The sequence below is a fragment of the Dermacentor silvarum genome, chromosome 2 (genome assembly GCF_013339745.2).
Source record: "Dermacentor silvarum isolate Dsil-2018 chromosome 2, BIME_Dsil_1.4, whole genome shotgun sequence".
Lineage (NCBI taxonomy): Eukaryota > Metazoa > Arthropoda > Arachnida > Ixodida > Ixodidae > Dermacentor > Dermacentor silvarum.
In genome coordinates this window covers 90,707,827-90,729,182 of record NC_051155.1, presented here as the reverse complement: position 1 = coordinate 90,729,182, position 21,356 = coordinate 90,707,827, and the positions used below count along the sequence as shown (strand labels likewise).

Below are 21,356 nucleotides of genomic sequence, written 5' to 3'. Positions count from 1 at the left end.
GCGCACGCAAACACAAACGAGGTAGGCCACATCTTGACGGACTCCATGCAGGCGTGTAGAAACTACCGAAACGGTAGGGTCTGCGTGGCAGCCGCCAAGATAATAAATGAACACAAGGACCTTGGCGCAATCAAACTCATCTGGATACCAGGTCATACTGGCATAGGGGGAAATGAACTCGCCCACATGGTGGCCACTGCGCACGCAACATACCAGTGCCACCGCGACAGTGAGGCAAGCATCAAACCCGAACCGGTAGACTGGAGCCCATCGGCAATCCTCGAATATTACAGGAGAGCTCGAATGAAATTCGCCCCACCCCATCGGAAACTAAGCAAAACGGAACAAGTCACTTGGAGAAGGTTGCAAACTAAAACTTACCCGCCCCTGCATCTCCTACACAAAATAGATAAACAGAGGTATCCAGATGAGTGCCCGTGGTGCGGGGCCGAGCCCACGCTGGACCACATCACGTGGGAATGCGCCAAGGCTCCTCAAGACAACATTCACGAAACCACAACGCGAGAGGGATGGGAGGCCCTGCTCTCCAGCTCGGAGGAGGCGGCCCAGAGAGCTGCCACACTCCAGGCCAGCCGCAGAGCACACGCCAGCGGAGCCCTAGAATAGGGGCCCCGACCAACCTGAAGACCGCTCGTCCTATATTTTTTTACAATAAATGTTTTCTACTACTACTACCGCGTGATTGACATGTGCGTGACGTCAGCAAAAAATGCGTTCGCGCCCTGAGGCGATGGCGTCACCCAGGCGGCGACCAATCGCTGCACGCAAACCGAATCCTTCGAAAACCGAAGCGTTACAGAATACGGCCCCTGATCTCGAAACACGACAAGTGGCCGAATTAATCGATGGTAACCAAGCTGTTACGGTTCGTAAAAAACGAACTGTCATAAAGTGAAGGCACGACCAATATCAATAAGGTGAAGGCCACAGGTATAGCTGCATACAATTTCGCATGGTCACAGAGGTTGTCATGGAGGGAGCAAATACTAGACGGGAGAGTGACGACATGCAGCAAGCCTCGGCAAGCCAGTAACCTTTGACGCCGCCCTTCTTCCCGGCGCGGCTCATCCACGCGCTGGATCTTTGTAAATAGGCCCTACATGGTTGCCCGACATTTCAAGGCATTGTTTGGTTCTGGTTCGTAGTAGCCGCTACAGTGACGCCCTCGACATGATCGGCTTTGCCACCATGTGTCCTCCGCTCTACTCTCCCTCATGCTCTATGCGCGCTCGGCGGCTAAAAAACACCGCTCGCCTATCGTAGCGAGGGTCTAGTTCGCATGGGCCTTTACATATTTTATGACCAGCCTCCAGAGATTGCCACGGGAAACGCTCTCCTATAGTCCTATTCCTTCCTCCATAGAGCCGACGATCAAGGATATGTAAGAATGCCTATAGTCGACAATATTACCAATATTATTAATGACCTAACTCCACGTGATCGCCGCGCACTCGCGCACATGCGTTTACTGCGCGCTTATATTAAAAACCTTTCACCAGAGTCCATTAAGATAGCACGACCGTGGTAGTCGCTGAGAAATACAGCCGTTGAATGTTACGGGTCGTTCGCAAATGTATTTCAACGCCGCATCGATGCTCAACTGCTCCGTATCTGTTGAAATGCATTGTATACTGTTGCTGCTTTAAGCGGCAACAAATTTGCATCTATGTCGGCCGTATAAGCAGTGTAGAGTGGCTCGTTTAAATTACGTGTAGCTTTCAAAGCGCTCCATCCAATTGCATCTCACGGAAGAGCGATAACGTTTCAGTAGATACCCTTGCACAATGGTGCATTAGGAAAAAAATAGCTGATACACTTGCAACATCAGTACATGGCTTTACTTACATTACCTCACGCCAATTCGACGACTCCCAGCTGGTTAAACGTCGACACCCACAACAGTCCGGATGAACCGGTCGCCAAGGAGAAACGCCCCAAACCAATATCCGGTCGTGTTTTAACCCGCTGCGCAAGGGATGTTTTGCTTAAGATGCGCATCTTAAAGGTTGATGTTTTATATCGCTATATCAAACGCGAGGACGTGCGCCGAGTTCCTCAAGTTTCCGTTTTGTCCGGTGGATATTGGAGCTAGAGCTCTGCACGGGCCCGGGCCGGCCCGCGGGCCGGGCTGGGCCGTCCGAAGCGTTTTTTTGGTGGGCTCGGCTTGAGGCCGCGGGCCCGGGCCAGACTCGGGCCCGCTCATTAAAGAACCTAAGTAGGCCTTCGAGTACACGCAACCGTTATGCATTGCATGGTTCAATGCATTCTGTGCCAAGCTGAAGTGACACGTGCAAAATGACTGTCATCATCATCATCAGCCTATATTTATGTCCACTGCAGGACGAAGGCCTCTCCCTGCGATCTCCCATTAACCCTGTCTTGCAATAGGTGATTCCAATTTGCGTCTGCAAATTTTCTAACTTCATCCCCCCACCTAGTTTTCTGCCGTCCTCGACTGCGCTTCCCTTCTCTTCATATACATTCTGTAGCTCTAATGGCCCATCGGTTATCCTTCCTACGCATTACTTGGCCTGCCCAGCTTCATTTTTTCCGCTTATTGTCAACTAAAATATCGGTTATCCCCGTTCTCTGATTCACACCGCTCTCTTGCCTGTATATCTTATCGGATGACTGTATATCTTATCGACGAAAATATTAAAACAGATGATGTTCTAATTTTAACAGCCGAGCTGTTTCAGCCGGGCGCAATGTGTCTGCTGAATCCAAAAAAGGGTGCCGATCCTGGTAGCAGTGTAGAAAGGATCCAAGCGCAATGGCACATACACCTGTGAACTAGCGAAGCTGAGCCTGGATAAGTCTAGCTAAAAATGGTGGGGACTACTTAAACTCAGTCAGTCATCGATAGGCAATTGATAGCCAATCAATAGCTAGTCGATAATCGGTCAATAACCAATAAATTCCGGAACATTCTGTGGGTGACTTGGTAGTGCTTAGCCTAGCCCAAATACGTGGCCAATATCTTGCGATAGACAATTGAAAGTCAATCAATAGCTAATCGATAATCAATCAATTATAAATAAATTACGGGAAATGCTGGGGATGACTTGGTAGTGCTTAGCCTAGTCCAAAAACCAGGACTAGCTAGGTGCCCATCAGCTCCGCTGTCTCTTTAGCATTGCGCCGGCAGTGCAAGCTTCGCTATTTTTTTTCCACAGAAACAAACATTGTTTCCGCGTAAGGAAAAATAAATTATACAAAGAACCACTCCTCAAACCATTTCCATGTTACCGCTTTTGCGATTGCACTATTACCAGTGTCGATACTATTGCATTATTTTGGCGCTAAGGCCAGTTACTTTTGTTGTTCAATGCATAAAACAGCGTTTTCCACAAAAAGTTAACTGGAACACCCACGCATTTCGTCGGATATATTGAAAATTATTATCTCGAAACTGATTCAGTCCTGAGAATTCGTTCCAAGTGGATACGCCTTGCAAACTCAGAGGCTATAATTCGAAGATTGAAAGATGTGCCGTAAAATAATTAATTAAAAAGTTAATTAGCGTAATTATGTTAAATATTCAATTAGGCGTTTTGACCATCCATTAATTAGGCCATCTATGTCAGAATCAGCTTGGAACTACATAAAACAATTAGCCTCCATAAAGCGTCATCGCATTAATGCGAACACAAGAAATCCTGAGATATGGACAAATCCATACTTCAGAACACTCTATAAGCATCAGTCGCTAATACATAACCTACCATTCAATTTGAACAAACACAAAAATGTCAATAATTTCAGTAAGAATGAACTCAGCCCATACGTTGGTAGCTTGTAATGTATCTGATGTGATTATTATTCTGCCTTCGTGTATGGCTCTGAGTAAATAATGTACATCCTGTTTCGTTATCTTAGCAAATGTTAATCTTGTAAAATTCAATCTCATGTTATGTTGTATAGCTGGTGTTGTGTTGTTTTGTATAGCTAGTATTGCTATTGTATATTTTATATAGGCTAATGATGATGATGATGACGATGATTGCTATTGTAGTGTTGTTTAAAATGCATTCTGTTAAAACTTTTCCCAATTCTCTTAACTCGCCGTGACGGAAATATTCTCTGTTTTTCCGTTCAAAGCTATTTCGTCCGTGAGGAATTCCAGTGACAGCTGGAAATATATGTGAATTATTGTACATGTGCGCACACTGTTCACTGACGTACTATTGCCTTGCCTGGTGTTTTGGGTCACGTCAAGCTACGTATGTAGCTTTTAGTCCAAAATGACCGTCCAGCATGTAAATTGGAGAATAAATTGATTTGATTGATTTCGTCGGACACTTTGAAAATGATTATCTCGAAACTGGTTCAGTCCTGAGAATTCGTTCCAAGAGGATACGCCTGCGAACTCAGCGGCTATAATTCGTAGATTGAAAGATGTGCCATAAAATAGTTAATGAAAAAGTTAATTAGCGTAATTATGGTAATTCTTCAATTAGTCGTTTTGTTTTCTCGTGGAAGTAATGACCGCCTCATCGAGTAGTTTAGATCAAGGATTATTATATAATTGTGCAATCTGCAACAGGCAATTTTAAAAAATTTGGTTGAGCTAAAATGAAACACCCTGTATATTTGCATACTAAATGACATCATAGAACCATATCGTACAAATCAAGGTAAGTGCATGCGCACCAGCGGAAAAATAGCAGCACAGGCAATGGGCCGGATTACTGATATTCCCGTGGGAGAAACAAAGATTTCGGCCTTTTATTGCTTATATACTGCAGCTGATTAAACCTCGGAACGCGAGGGTGAAAGATACGGCATAATCTGTAAGTAAAAAATACAGATTTTTTTTTCTCTTACAGGCCGGGCCTGGTCATGCACACGCGGGCCCTAGCAAAGCTTAGTAATGAACGCCCGGGCCCGGGCCGGGCCTGGGTCGGGCCCGGGCTTGGAACCACGGGCCCGGGCCGGGCCCGGGCTGGTCTCGATCATGTACGCCCGGGCCCGGGCCGGGCTCGGGCTCTGTATTACGGGCCCGGGCTGGGCTCGGGCCTTGTAACGCGGGCCCGGGCCGGGCTTGGGCCGATAAATCCGGCCCGTGCAGTGCTCTAATTGGAGCTAATTCGATTCAGTGCTTGTGCACCTCATTTTCCATGTCCGGCCGAGCAAGTTCCAACTTGTGCATCTTTCCCCATCTTCGCTAACTGATTACTCATTCCCGAAAGGTCAAGCATGCATTCTTTAAACGAGGCCCACAAAAAGCTGTTCAAAGAATAGCTTTCAACTACGCGACTCGACTCTCGTCTGTAGGCATGCTCCTGTGTTTGTGCGCGAAGTGCTGTGTCATGCCTTTCTCTTCTCTCTTTCCTCACATTCTTCGTTCGTCTTCAAGCAGGTGGGCGTCATGTCCCACTCACCGAAGACGTTTTCTTGCCGCTAACCAATTTCTCGGGCAATTTCGTGCGATTTGTATATGTCAACAAACGCGGCGCATTTACACTCCCAACCCCATCACCTGCGTTTCCCCTCCACCGCTACTGCAATAGGTTCCCGAACCGAATGCGGCAAATAATACTTCTCGTCAGCCGTTCTTGGTGAAATTAAGCGATGAGTAATCCGAATCTTGCTATTCAATAAAATAGCGCTCTAATGTTGTTTAACGTCAAATTATGTGAGGCTGAGAGCGTGCGCAGGGTAAGAGATGGGGGGAAAGTGACGATCGAAGAAAATGCGTGGCCATTTAATGGAGCCATTCACATTTTCCAGGCGCTACAGATTCTAATAACCTAACTGTTAAGCCAAGCTTCGGACGTGACAGTTACTTCGCATCATTTTGGCAAGACGTGTGCCCAGGTACAGGCAGCTCGAGACAAGCCCCGCTTAGCCCACCTGATCAGCATCCCGGAGCCGGGCACTTCCTCGTTGGTGTGCACTCCTTGCGGCCACACGTGCAGGCTGGTCGATGCCGTGGCGGCCCGCGGGCAGCGTTCGTCTAGAGCCCGGCACGTGTACACGCCGCTGTCGGCCGGCGCCACGTCGGCCAGCGTGAGCAGCGAGTCGCGGACGCCAGCGAATCCCGAAAGCCGCGCCCGGGATCCCGACGAGGCGAGTGGGACGCCGCTCACGAGCCAGCTGAGATGCGGAATGTTGCTGCCGCCGACCACCTGCGTCGCGCACCGTTTCGAAGAACATCGGCAAGCTCTAGTAACCAATCTTTCCAGATATGCTTCTGAAAAGCCGTCATTTGGCTGCTTTCCAAAAACGAGATGCTCCATTTGTTCGCAAAATTCATAGCCACTGTTGCCTTAGCAGAAAAACTGTCGTCCCCATTCTTTAAACGTCATGCTTAAAGCGTTTTAACGGTGAAGGAAGAAGGCTCTTTCGCTAATCGAACCGGCCTCACAGCACATGTGTATAGAGCAAATGTTATATCGCGGAAAAAGAGTTTGAAGCTCTGGCCAGAAATAAAAACTTTTTTCTTTTCTTTTCTTCAGAAACACTTGCGGCTATGTTATCCCAAAAGCTTCTAAAAGACTATCCACCACAATACCTCCCAGCCATTTTCCCTGTTTGATGAACAAGACCGTCGTATTCCCGATCACGAATTGACTGAGCAACTTCAATGTGTTTTATTTTTTCGTTTTTGCAGTCGAACCACACAACATTTTCTCTCTCTGTATTTTGGTCATGCAGGCATGCCTGACATTGCTTTTTCTTCTAAGGGCATTGAGAAGCGAATTTAATAATTAAAAGTTGCATCATCATCTGGCGTCGACCATATCAACACCAAAATGCTGAAAAACGTCAAAATAAATGTGATCGCAATTTTATGCGCTATTTTTCAGCAATAGATATCTGGAGTGGTGCTGCTGAGCACGAGGTCACGCGATCAAATTGTGACCACGGCGGCTGCATTTCGGTGGGAGTGAAATGCAAGAACGTCCGTGTACTGTGCATTGGGTGCACGTTAAAGAACCCCAGGTGGTCAAACTTAATCCGGAGCCCCCAACTACGGCGTGCCTCATAATCGGATCGTAGTTTTGACACGTAAAACTCCAAAATATAATTAATTTTCAGGGGTGGTGCTGCAAGACCGGAGAGTGAGCAAGATCGTTTCAGTCCCCAAAAAAAGGTATTCCATCTTAATGCTGCAGTTATCGTCCCATTCCAAAATAACTACTTCTTGGGCAAGTTGGTGCTTAGGTTTCCTAGGTATGCTTGATTGTTGCGCGAAATACATTTCGGGAAAACGGGCAAAAAAGAGAAGGCAGCGAAGCGACTGTCTTGGCGCTTCGCTGTCTTCTCTTTTCTGTCCTCTTTTCACGAAATGTATTTCGCGCCACGATCAAGTATACCTAGGATATCGTCCCATTCCTCTCGCCAGTGTTTGTTCTAAACTAAGGCAGCATGTTGTTTACTTTCAGATCGTAGACGTTTTCGTATCCCATAACATCACTTTCGTAAGGTCCTTCGTGCGATTCTCAACTAGCAAAATCTTTAGGGATCTATGTTCTAGCCTCGACCTAAACATACCTGTCGATGCCCTTTTCTTAGACTTTAAAAAACGCATTTCACAACGTTTCAGACCAATGGTTACTCCTAAAGCTTTATCTTCTTAATATTAATCCCTTTATACTAGACTGGATACTTAACTTCCTCACTAACCGGCAGCAATTTGTATATGCCCCCTGACACAAGCACATCAGCACAGTCTTTTGTACATTGCGGGGTATCCCAAGGCAGAATTCTCCGATCTCTGCTGTTTCTAATTTACAGTAATGGTGTTCCTACTGACCTCTGCCCTGACGTTCTTTGTTTCTAGACGAGTGCATCATTTACGATCCTATAAGAAACATTTCTCACAATGATGTGCTTCAAAATTATCTCAAACGTATCACGCACAACTGAATCAAATTCAGTTCAAAATCGTGTAGCCCGGTTGAGTTATTCTCATGTGCATATCATGTTAGCGTTTCTGAAATCAGTTTGTGTAGGTCTTACTAATTTATATTCACAACGTCATATCTCTGAACTGTGTCTTTTTCGTTTCGTTGGCGTTTAGAACCAAGTAAGTAAAATTGAGGTAAAATAAGATTGGAATGTTTCTTCTTCCTTCGAGGGAGGGGGGAGAGGGGGAAGAGAAATGAAGAGACGTCGTGTTTTTAAAGGATGGAAATGGCAAGAACAAAAGCGCCGACATGCATGGGTCTCCCTTAATCGGCTTCCAATTGTGAAAATCTCCCACTAATTCCGGCCCAAATTGGAGTCCTGGCCACCACATTCATATATTTCAGCAAGTTTGTAGTGCGAAAATGCTCGTCCAATTATCTTGCGCCCTCGTCTAATAAAATCAGCCGGCCTCTTTGATTTTACTGCCGTGTCTATAATAACAGAGGCTTTTGCTTAGAACGCTGTGCCCCTCTTATCATCAGCATCAACATTTTTACTCCCATTATATTTCTACAGAGTAGTGAAACAAATATGAACCGCATAGAGAGTTCTAACACGTGAAGACTTTGATTGCGTAGAAATGTGCATCGAAGCCAACGGCTTAGCGGTAAGCATGTATGTGGGAGGGTTCTTCGTGACGCTATGTATGTATAAATATAAAATTCGGTGTTCTCAAGAGTATAACTGCCCCTGCAATCACCGGCATGTGGCTCTGGCAGTATAGCTAACAAGTCTACTATATAATTTTAAAATAGTGTTGGACGATACGCAGAATACACGCACTAAAATTTGTCAGTCAGAATACAGTTTTTAAAAAATGATTTGGGGCGGAAAAATTGCTCGGTATGGCTCTGACAAACAATATCTGGTTGTTTTCAGTTAGGTTAGAAAGAGGCTGATGTTTAGAAGCTTTGACATTGCAGACTTCCAAACATTCACTAATTTTATCACGCACCTATTCAAATTTCAGCTATATTTCCATTTCATCGCCTGTCCAGTCACATAATCCACAGCAAGGCCACGTATTCTTCCTCGATGAAGACTATCCCACCTGCACGATTTTTTTCTGACGACTGTATGCCTGCCGACGCACTGCGCCACTTCGACATGCATCACTTCAAGCTTGACCTCCAGTCACTGACTGACTACATTCAGTCCATATCCCTCATGTAATACCCCATCTCTGGGGGTTCTTGAAGTACTATAAATAAATAAATAAATATATACATAAATAGAGACCAAGCGCATCATAATGTGCCCAACGGCTGAATTATTCTTAAAATCCATAGCAAAGACTGCTACCTTATCCTGGTTGGTACAGGATGAAAAATAGAGTAACAGCGCAAAAGACAGGTCAGACAAAAAGGAAATGTACGATCGCCCGTTTCCTTTCTGCCTGCCCTGTCTCTTGCGCTGCTAGGCGATTTAACTTCGAAACACATTGCTTTTTTTTTTGGCTCTTCTTTGCTGTTGCCCCCGTTTACGTGGTCGGCGGACTTTCTCCGTCGTGGTCACGTCCTCTCGCGCAAGCGTCGAAATCCAACTATTCTCTATCTCAGTAGTTTCTTGCCGCTCCCTTAATTTAACATTATAGATTACCCTACGCAGTACCTTCTTTTAGAGAAATAATTCATCGTAAGGTACGAATCATTAGGCAAATTTCTAAATGCTAGATTTTCAGCAAGCGGCTACGTTAGAAGTTCTAGGGCACCCTCAAAAAAATGTCACAGTTTCGCCCTAAGGGCGAAGCAATGAATGCGATAGCAACACAGCAATGTCATACGATGTAAGGTGAGCGGCTTTGGTAGCAATATAAATTGTAGTAAACATGAGCTGATTAAGTAAGCAGGTGTGCTGCGGCGTAAGTAGACCGACATGAAGAGAGACTCGATGACCACGAGAAGGCGCGTGTGAAACGGTGGTGTTGATGAGAAGCGCTTCCCGTGGGCAGCGCGTGCGAAGGGACACACCTGTAGCGCTGCGCTGCCGATCCGGGCAGCATTACATGTGTAGCGTGCGTTGGAAAATGTGGCCCGACTATTACTAACTGAATGAACAAGCGTGGTGTGAGCGCGCACAAACAAACATGAATAGATCACACTGAATGACTGCAGACAACGACTGTCAAAACGCTGGCAGCAAGCCCATACGCTGCAGCGGGCGAAGGTACGTGCGGTCTATCGCTTCAACAGAAACTGAGCGGCGAATGCACAGTGCGTAAAGGTCAGAGCCGTGTGGAGATAAGAGACGGTGCGGTCGAGCGACGAGCGCGGTTGTTGGCAGAGTAGAAGTGCCCCCCCCCCCTCCCCCGCTCCCTCCGGCGCTGGCTTCCCGCTTCCTTGCTTGCGCGTGGGAGAGATAAGAGACTGTGCGGACGAGCGACGAGCGCGGTCGTTGGCAGAGAAGTGCCCCCCCCCCACCCTGCTCCCTCCGGCGCTGGCTTTCCGCTTCCTTGCTTGCGCGTGAGAGATTGAGTGCGTTCGCTCTCCGTGATAGCGCGCGTCCCCGCACGCTTCCGCTGGGGCATACGGCGCGCGGCGAGGATTTTATCTATACAGAACCTCACGGCGACGGCGACGACGACGGCGACGCCGACGGCAGAAATCCGGTTGAAGTGTCCATATAATTGCTATCGCAATAAAATATCCGGTTCAGCTGTTTGCACCTTTATGTCTGTTTCATAGGAGTTTTCTGACGTAACATGTATGTTACCTAGACTGGAAACGTCAACTCGGGTTGCAGCATTGTATCGCACATATTTTGCAGCAATCATACGTCCGCCCCTAAAAAAAGTTTTTGACGTAGATGACTTTCTGTTCACTGCTTTCAAAATTAGTCACGGTGTAATTGCGATGGCCTGTACTGTCATTTACAGAAATGTACACTTATCAGCGCAAGAAAGAAGAACAAGCGGTAAGGAAGAAGTTTGGCATGCTCGGAAGCCTCATCGCCAGCGCGTGCGTTGGAGTCAGTTTGGTGCTACTACCAAGGTGCTCCTTGCTGACAGTCTACCGACTCGAATAAACCCCTTTAACAGTTGGTGGAGGTGCCGGGGTAGCAAGGTGCAAAGGCTTTTCGTCCGGCATGGCCAAGACTGTCTGGACAACCCGGTTGCGAAGTTCCAGTCTCGGAGGGAACCCAGCAATTGTCAAAGGGCTTTATTCGAGACGGTCAGCAAGGATCGCCGCGGCAGCGCCAAGGCTCAGCAAGATGATGAACTGACTCCGAGCATGCCGACCTTCTTCCTTACAATGAGGAAGTAAACTGATTTATAAGCGATGCCTTAAGCGAGCGTGCGTACCTTGCAATCAATATTAACCGTGGCTCCGGCGTCCACGACGCGTGTCTCCGGCCTAGTCTCGATGTGCAAGGGCGGCGTGACGATGACCAGGGGAGACTCACGCATTCCCGAGCGGCAGCGGTAAGCACCGGTGTCGGTGTGGATGGCGGCGTCAATGAACAGCGCTCCGTCGGACCTCAACTTCAGGCGGGAGTCAACGACCGGACTGACCGCTCGCCCGTCACGGTACCAGCGTACTTCTGCCGCGCCATCCTTGCGCAGGTCGCACGGGATCTCCAAGGTCTCGTTGAGCCTCTGCACAGACATCGGGACTCAGGGGAACGATCTCAATGTTCGCAGTTTGTGCGTAGCATAAGTGTAGTGTAACCAGATGCGAAGTGCTCGGAAGAAACTTGGGAGTACGCTTAAACTTCGCCTTTAAGAGTGGAACGCGACAGCATTCAAAGATCCCTGACTGCTTTCCACGCTTCCCGGCAACCGCACCTTATTTAACCGTAATGTGTACCTGAAAACGCTGGCGGCGAACGCTATGCACGAACGCGAGCTTTCTGGTTCTTTTTTTTTCTTTCCTCCGCATGGCGGCCGCCGCGGATGCGCGGATGCGAGCGCCATCTGGATGGTGTTGCAAGGAACCGAGCGGGGCGCGCCACTATCCACTATCCATAGACAAACCTCAAACGACAGCTGGAAAAGGGGTTTGTGTTTGAGTTTCTGCGTAACAGGATTATGTTTTGTCGTAGATTCAAATCACAGTCCGAAGCTATCATGTCTGTAGGTTGTGTGTAAGTTGTACTTTACGAATTTTCTGACGATATTCACTTTCAGAAATTCAATTAGTTCAGTAACGCCTATGCGCCTCGCGGAGGGCCTGCATGGTTCGGAATGCGTGGTTCGGGATGATTTTTTTCTAACGGACAACGCCGCCGACGCCGACATCAGATTTTCTGCTACAGGGGGCCCTTAACGATAGCGCGTTAAAACTTCGAAATATATACCTTCTCCTTCGTCCTCCTGCCCCACATTGGGCGTAAGAGTCCAAGGAACCAAATGCTCCGCATTTGTACTAAAATAAGGCACATTATAACATAAACCGCGTTAAACTTACGTTCTATTGCCTTCTAAGCGTAAACATTCACGGAACGAATTGTTATTCAGTGCGTGCCATCTTTATCTCAAAAGCGTGTTGCAATCCCCCTTTTTATTTCATTTGTTTATTGGATGCTTGCAATGGAATAGGTGACCCGTAAAAGAGCGAGGGATTCTAGGGATGCTCCGTCTGCTCGCTGTTTCCGGTTCGAGAAAGCGCAGCCGCCGCCACCGCTTCGCCGTTGAAGCCTATTGGTGCGCTTGCAGTCCGGCTTTGTCACACTCGAAGATTCCCCTTTTGCAGGCGCCTAGCAAAACCATGGTCGGCTGTTCAGCCGTTGGCTGTTCAAATTCAAGCGTTAAAGCAAAACTCGTCTAACTACTGCCTTGCAGCATCCCTTGCCGAGTCGGCTGTGCACAAGCATCAGAGGCATGGCTGCCACTTCCAAAACTGAACCAACACTGAACAAAAAGAAAATGAACGCACGTACTTATCAGGTGGCGATGTGCTGTGTAAGGGCCGACACGGAATGGTTCCTCAAGATTTATATTCTTTCTCTAACATTAACTCAAGCAACAATAACTATTTCAGTACTCGTATGCACATATAGAGGTATTATGAAACATGGTTTGACGGCGCGAATTTAAACGGGACACAGCGAGATACATACATAATACTCGTAACCAACTAGCCCACTTTAGTTCCTTGAACGCAGTTAGAGGTAATGCGCAGCCGTATTATGTCGGCGATACGGCGATTTCCCCATCTTGTTGACAAAAAAGCGAAAACTTCTAACTACGGACCACTTCAAATGAACGTCGAGTTCCGACCAAGAAATGCCGTAGACAGCGTGCAGTTTTCAAACATTTTCAGCACTTCAATATCTAATTAAGCTAGCTGCGCCGTTACTGATGATTGCAGCGATGATCACAGGGCAGTATTGGCCCGGCTGCTGTACCCATCACCTCAACACACGATTTTCTAAGCAATGCTTCTATATGCTTGATGAATTATCGGATAAAGATAGCTTTTTCATCTGTCTGACTGACCCGCACGCAGAGCAGTCAGTGAGGGTGCGTCCAAGCAGCGGTAAATGTCGTATAGCTAAACCTGGCAGAAACAAAAAAGGCCGCCGAAACGAAAACCAGAGTTCGTTTATGAATGAAACCGTATCCTTGCCTTTCTTGGCTCGTGATCGTCGCGCCCAGTGTGAACTGAAACCTAGAAATCAGCTGTATGATTGGTACGACATTGCCGGTCGACAAAGCGGACGGAAAGCTTCGCACGACCGACAGTTGAAACCGCGTAGAAAAACACGTGCGCCGAGCATGCCCCCGATGCCGCCGCGTCGTCCGTCGAACCGGAAGCTGCTAGCAGACGGCGCGCCCCACAATTCCCTGCGATTGCTCCTTTTACGGGTCACCTATTATTGCCTGAAATGTAGTAGAGCAGGGGGAATACACCTAGTTATCAAGTCACACCATTGCGTTTAGTCATTTAATGCGTGAAAAAAAATGATCATTCGATTAAATACAAACATTTTGTGCAAGAAAGTTCCAATCTTGAATGGTATGAATGGAAAAATAATAACCAAATGCGTCATTCCTAAAGGGAACTTCACAAACTCCCGAAGAATAGTATTTTCTTCTACACACGTAATGTGGCGTCTTCTTCCAGCTGGGGAAGAAGACGACGACGAACGCGCGAGGAGTGGCACGAGCGCGTTCGCGCGGCACCTGAGCTTTTGCTTACGCACACGAAAAATCCACGGAACCCTATAGCCGTAAACAGCTTCGCTTTGAGAAAGAAGCAAAAAGAACTTGCTCCATACAATATTCATGCAAATACGGTAGTTGTTCTACCGTTCTACTGAAACAATACACCATAGAAACGAGCGCAAGCGTCACTTCATCACTCACCAGTGTGATGCAGCGGATGAATGTCCGCGGCTTTCCACGGTCCCTGCTGCTGTCCTTAGGCATGATGATCACGTGGTGGTAACGAGAGGGCAGGCCGTTTACGCAGCTGTACTCGCCGGTGTGGGACACCTGAGCGTCTCGCACGGTCAGCGTTACTACCTGCGCAAGCGAGGCCGCTGCCTTGTTGGCGCCTATGCGCTGTTGCAATTCTTCCCCGACCTAAGCGATACACTTGGCTACGTAGCTACTATAGCTATAGCCACTGTGCGGCCGTCGTACGGCGCCGCCAGCGCTTTAGCCAGTACCGCCAACACCGACGCGAAATCCAGTCACCGTACGTTGCGCAGGTAACGGTCCGCGGCACGAAGTCACAGTGTCATAAGCATGGTTGGCCATGGTTTTACGACTCTTGCGATTTTTATACTGAAAGCATAAAAGTTCATTGTCATTGCCCGCACGAGCGGTTCCATCATTATGATACCAAGGTGCGCGTAGAATGTGTATGCATGTAGAGTCAGTGCAGCATACAGAGAGCTGACAACCATCTACGCTATAGGAGATGCGCTCGCCGAATTTAATATGATCTCTTCGTCTACCTCGTCTAACACTGTTTTAAGTGATTTTCGCAGCGATGCCGCTGCCAGAGGCCGGGTCGTGAAAAAAATCCAAGCATTTGTGGGAATTCTCGTCATGCGTGAAAACGCCAGAAGAAAAAGGCAAACTCTAGAAGAAACCTCTCAGCGTAGTCATAAAGTTCCGCCGTTACGCTGTGCATCCTCTATTTCACCTTATTATCGAAATTCGTGACACCATGCCTATGCGCTTACTTAGCCTATACTGTGAGTCAGCGAGGTTCAGAGTTCATACAAGCCATGTAGAGCACTTAATTTCACATTGCTACAAGCATAAATCCATGTTACCAGTCGTACTTACCAAAAGGGTAAGTACGACAACTGCAAGCTGCCATGCCGCACGCTTTCTGTGTACGTGTTCCTGAAGTGCTGCATTCATAGCGACGGGTGGAGAAACCGTGCAAATGACTTTTGGGCTGTAAACAGTGTACGTAGGGTGTCCCAGCTAACGTTATTCAAGTGTGTGTGTGTGTGTGTGTGTGTGTGTGTGTGTGTGTGTGTGTGTGTGTGTGTGTGTGTGTGTGTGTGTGTGTGTGTGTGTGTGTGTGTGTGTGTGTGCGTGCGTGCGTGCGTGCGTGCGTGCGTGCGTGCGTGCGTGCGTGCGTGCGTGCGTGCGTGCGTGCGTGCGTGTGTGTGTGTGTGTTTACATGTAACATGCTTAAAACCTGTCACAGAGGGTCGTTCGCTAAAACAGCATGTAACGAAAGCATGTTATAATATTATCGATCATATCTTTTCAACCGTGCCACCCACGTGTCTTAGTTTGGTATCGTTGTTTAGAGGAAGGAGGCCATTACTCGGTGAAACATCTGTCGCGTGCACAGATGGCACTGTGGTTGCGCTACGCATGATGCAATCAGAGCTAAATTTAGCCTGTCCTGACCTTCACGGGGACATAACTTGGCAGTATGTTATTCGGTCCGAGCGGCAGTGATCGTGCTCGAGAGAGCTCACCTATCAGCCATAGTGTATATATATATATATATATATATATAATCCATCAATCTCAAACGTGTGCTCATCAGGAGTTATAAAACCTACAAGCGTGCATAAATGTCACACTTTCTTGGCAATGGCGCTCTCGCTTCGACGCGCAGGGTCCCGAAAATGGAGTGAAAAAAATTCGGGCACCAAGACAGAGGGTGCCGATTCACACTTTGACGACGACGGGCCGATTACAAATATGAAGCGACCACGATTACTTAATTAGACCTTAGGATCCCCACTAGCTGTAACACAAGTTGGGCACGTAAGCCTTGTAATGCATGAGTAAATGTAACTTGCGTATTTGGTAACGTCATTTCTACGTATACTGCCGACTCCCCCTCCGCAGCACGCATAAGACGTTTCATGTTCCCCTGCAGCTGCGTGCCTGCGTGGATTTTTTTTTTCCCCGAGACGAGAGCGCACACGTTTCGCACAGAACAATATCAGCCTGCACAGAGCGCCAGTGAAACGCAGAGCGCGATAGGCACATTCAACATGGTCGTTGGCTGCTGCAAAAACAGGCTTTCACGAGCACCATTCAGTGTGCCACCAACCGCTTTCAGACAGCTCGCTATTAGCCTCCCTTTTTAATACCACGCATCATCATCAGCTAGCGCAAGACAGCGGTCCTTGGAGATCACAGGGAGAGGACATCGTCCTGCAGTGCACATAAATATAGGCTGATGAGTATGCCACGCGTACTTTACCTCGTTCTAGATACATTGCGGTAGGCAAGTCAGTGCCTGTTTCGGCTCGTTTTAAAATTACTAGGAGTCCCTTATGCCACAACTAAGAAGACTTGAAGGTGAAAGCCCGAGCGCCGCTAACTCAATGACACGACGACTACTTTTTACGCTTTGTGAAATTTGAAATTTTCTTTATCCACATTTTTTTACACATTTTGCAAGCTCATTTTTGCAAGTCATCCTTATTTCACCAAATACGGACCATGACTTCGAACTTTTTTTTTTTGAGTCATCATCACTCTGGAACCACAATTTAGTCATATTTGCAAGTCATCGTGTTTTTTGCAAGTCACCCTTCCTGTGATTCGAAACTCGAAACTCCGCACTTTTTGGGGGGAGTCGCTCTCACTTGGGCCCTCAAATCTCACATGCATTTTTTTGCAAGTCATTCTCCCACTCCATAACCACTTTGTTCACTCTTAATTCACGCTTGGTTCACTCTTGATTCACCCTATCACTGCTTGGTTCACCTTCATTCACTGCGTAATCTCGGTTTTACTTCTATCACACTTGGTTAGCTGTATTACTCCAAATTTCCAATTTTTATGACTCTTGATTCACCCTATCAAAACTCGATTCACCTTCATTTACTCTCAATTCAATTTACTCTGCATTATTTGGCACCCTCTATCTCATCACTACATTTCTTTTGACACCAATCATCCAACTATACCCCTTATAGTCACCATCAATTCACTCTTAATTCACCTCATTCACCTCTCTCTCTATACCCACTTGCTTAATCATTCTTCCGCCCTCAATCACAATTTTGTGCGCATTATTGCCTCTTATCCTAAGAGGATCATTTCGTGTCTACGACGCGGTTTTGAAACGGCCTTGCAACGGAGACCTCACCATGAGACATATAAGGCTTTCACTTTAATGAAAAGGTAATTAATGCTTGACCGATGGTTGAATCGGACCTCTGCAGTCGCGCGCAGCATCCGGTTGCTCTAATCATTAGTGCGCGATCGCACGATCATTCTCTCGTTCTAAAAAGCCAGTCAGCTATTTGGAACATTTGGAGCGTAGGTCGCGTGCCACTTTCTCGTCTTCTTTCCTCGTGACACCACGAGCTTTGGGGTAGACTGCATTTTCTTCGGGATCAGCCCACATTGCCCGTTACTTTGCTCATAGCAGCTAGCGCTGCTTATAGAAAATTATCCAAGGAATGCTACGCATTATAACATTGAACACATGTTCAAACAAACATACAAAGTTACTGAGGCTACATTAAAATCTATTTTTATTATTTTATTTAACAGCAAAGGCAGCGAAAGGCAAATGAAAATTGAGCCTTACATTGTCTAACTCGTCCGGAAGCGTTTCATGTGCTACTTCTCGGGGTTTCTAGTATTAGAGTAATGTAACATCATTTCTTAATCCAGCGAAGTCCATTAAAGTATTGTTCTTTTTATGGATAGCAAGTTTGTAAGAACGACAAAGCCCTAAACTTCGGTATTAATAATGTAAAATTTCCTACAGACAGCTCAAAAGTGTGAGCAAGAAGTTTGTTTTAGAAATTATAGAAATTATGCGTTTTTTGTAGTATCAGCAAATTTCTGATGTTCCATGACGTCGTGCCATTTTTCGTGGCCTCCGTACCGGGCGATCACAGCATATAAATGCGAATAGCTTTATTTGGCATTCTCAGACCAGTTTCTTTCCGGCTACCTAAATTTACCAAGTCTAACCTAAGCAAAGTCTAAAATTGTGGGCCGATCCCGAAAGTAGTGCATTCTAAAAATGTGGACGTTTCCCGTGGGTATGCACCGTTGGGTAAGTACCACTGGGTATGCGCTGAATTCGCGGGGGCGCCCCAAAATGGGGCAGTGTGTCCAGAAGCCAGAGCGAGAGAGGATTCCCATGCAGCTGCAGTACACGCCTGATACAAGGCGCGTTTCGGGTATTGGCATACCTTGATTGTCATCGTAGCTGAGTCCTGCCCGAAATTTTTTCACTTGCACACTCAAGACTGCTGCAGCTCCTCCTGTCCAGTGCTTGTTTTCCGTATAACATGTTAGCAAACCACGCGGCTGTAGTTAAGTTGTGCACGCGACCGAGCGCTTCGAGGACTGCGCATGGCTTACCCTCTCCTCCGAGGTTCCGCTGGCATACTGCTCCTCCCGCAACTCGTAGCCGGCGCCCGCGTCGAGACTGCGGCCGTCCTTGAGCCACGACCCGACGTCTACCCCTGGACGCAGCCGGCAGCTGAGCGAGAAGGGCTCCCCTTCGGTCACGAGTCGCTCGCTGTAGTGAGGCGCCTTATCCCCGCCCAGCGACCACGGCTCTTCGTCTTCGGGCGCGTCGAATGGTGAGCCAGCGACAGAAAGGAGTCGCGGCAGGGACGTGGCCGCAAGCCATGTGAGCAGGGCGTAGAACATGGTTACTTGTTGTTCTTGTTCCTTAGCGAAATGGCGCAGCTGCTGCTGCTTGTTCTTCTTCTTCTTCTTCCTTATACCTTCGGCCTCAATGCCTGCAAAAACGAAATGCTGCCGATGTGCTCACCGTAATAAGACCAAGCGCTTACGCCTTGAGCGCTGTGGTCCCGTTATGAACTTATTACATGCTTAGAACTGTTACCTACAATTCAGCACAAGGCACAGTACGAGTATAGCTGATCCTTCTTGCAGCGTGATCTAGAGAGCATAAGGCGGAGGCTCGCGGGTTGTCGTTTACTTGAGTGGTTGTTGCGCATGCCCACAGTGAGGGATCGGTCGTGAATCGGGTGCTTAAATTGGGTGAATAAAAAACAAGGGAATTAACATATGTGGAGCGCTACAACCTAGAAAGTAAAATTTTCGTTAGAAGAAAAAGCAAACAGAAGAAATCCATGAATAAGGAAAGTTGAAAGGTAAATAAATAAATAAAAGAAAATATGATGGGGAGGTGGGATGATCACTTTAGCAAGGTAATCGATTAAATTCAATCAGGTAATTTTGGATTGCCAAGCAAACATTTTTGTTGTTGTTGTTGTTGTCGCCTCAAAACATTTTTGTGGGTCAACCAGGTGTTGAGCTTCTTTTTCTTCGTCTCCTTCGCCATGAACTACCCATGCCTTGGGCAGGAGATGCGATATGAGTACGTGTACATAAAAAGTGCTCAGAGGCTGTTTAATCATTATGTACAATTTTGCCACATGCATTTTTATGTACAATAAAGGGATAGATTTTATTGCGATAGCAATTATATGGACACTCCGAAGCGGATTTCTGCCGTCGCCATCGCCGTCGCCGTAAGGTTCCGCATGACGTCCAACGGCGATGAAATTGTCGCCACGCGCCGTATGCTGTATGTGCGAGTGAAAACGCGCGAGGGACGCGCGCTTTCACGGGGAGCGAACGCACGGCGGAGAGCAAACGCGTGTTCTGCGCCGTGCTTCCTAAAGGGCTGCAGAATTAAGCGTCTCTTTCCTCCTTTACAATCACCATATATATAAAGCAAACGCGACTTCTTCCGTCACGCAAAAGGCCGTGGGGGGACGGGAGGGAGGGAGGGGAGGTGACGTTTAGCTGCGGCACCAAATGCGTATTTATATGAAAACGTTGCGAGGCGAGAAGGTGGTAAAGACTTCCGACGCTTCTCGACGAGTGTCCCGTTCTGATCTCGTGGAAACCTCTGAGCCGCCCCCAGAGGCACCGGCAACAGTCACCAACGCCGCACGCGTTCGGTGCGAACGCGGAATGCGCGAACGCGAGCAAAACGCCGACGGCGTCGACAACATTTCTGCGCGTTGCTGGTGATGCTGTATGTCCAAGTTTATACAGCTGATAAAACTACTATCCTTACTCCGTATAGCTCACTACTAATTTGCTATCGCAATTGATGCTTCACCTTTCGGGTGAAGCTGCGACATATTTTCAAACATGGGAAAATAATAGAATACTAAAGACTCCCTTTAATGCTATGAAGAGACACGTACGGTTGGGAGAAAAAGACCAACAACACGTAGAAGGCGGCGAGTGTTGCATTACTTTCGACAAATATTGTTGTGGCCTGGCAGCAATTTCACGTTAACTCTCAGTCACTCTCTTTCATTTATGCCAAAAACTAGTGTGTAGAACAATTCCACTAAGCAGTACTTGCCAGCATTACATGATGCACGCCTCTTCTCTCATGCATGTCTGATATACATTCGTTCTACGTTTTTACTTTTTAGCATTTTTTACTGTACATATCTCGCAACATTCATATCTCTATTACTGTATTTGTATTTCATTTTCTTACTGTTATTGCTGCTTTGTGTTTTTTTCTTAAGTTTTCGCAATATTGCTAAATACGGCACTTCGTACGTCGTGCTACTGTATTTTGTACTTTTAACATGATACTGTGCACCCCTTCTCCTCTATTGTGTTTCGTGAAGAAGCCTTAAGGGTACTACCAAGCAATAAAAAATGAAAACGATGCAGATACTGTCAGTCAAGTTTTTACCAGGAAAGCAATCTACGATTTTTTTGTTTTTAATTTACCAGTACTGCCAATCTCCTGTGAGGTAATGGCTGGGAGCACACACATACCATTTCTGGGGTTTTACGCGCCAGAACCACGATCTTATTATGAGGCACGCCTAAGCAACTATGGCGAGCCACACATTCAAGTACAGGATATATGATTGGGCCAGGTTGCAGCAGCGCTAGTGCGATGCTTAATCGTTGCTTGCTCTTCATGCAGTGTCTCACCTGTTTTGCGGACCACAACTTCTGGGACGTCACATGGCCTGGATTACCTTCGGGCCAGGTTGCAGCA

The 21,356-nt window shown here is 47.1% G+C and overlaps 1 protein-coding gene across 1 annotated transcript in view; it reads right to left on the bottom strand.

Moving 5' to 3' along the window:
* The window catches only part of LOC119441617 (hemicentin-2), a 30,994-nt gene extending 10,528 nt beyond the window's left edge, over positions 1-20,466 (bottom strand). The window contains exons 1-5 of the mRNA XM_049662818.1: positions 20,445-20,466; positions 18,701-19,086; positions 14,246-14,404; positions 11,240-11,533; positions 5,878-6,152 (exon numbers count right to left, since the gene is read on the bottom strand). Coding sequence (XP_049518775.1) covers positions 5,878-6,152; positions 11,240-11,533; positions 14,246-14,404; positions 18,701-19,086; positions 20,445-20,466 — 1,136 coding nt within the window. The remainder of the gene's footprint in view (positions 1-5,877; positions 6,153-11,239; positions 11,534-14,245; positions 14,405-18,700; positions 19,087-20,444) is intronic.
* Positions 20,467-21,356: the final 890 nt, after the last annotated feature.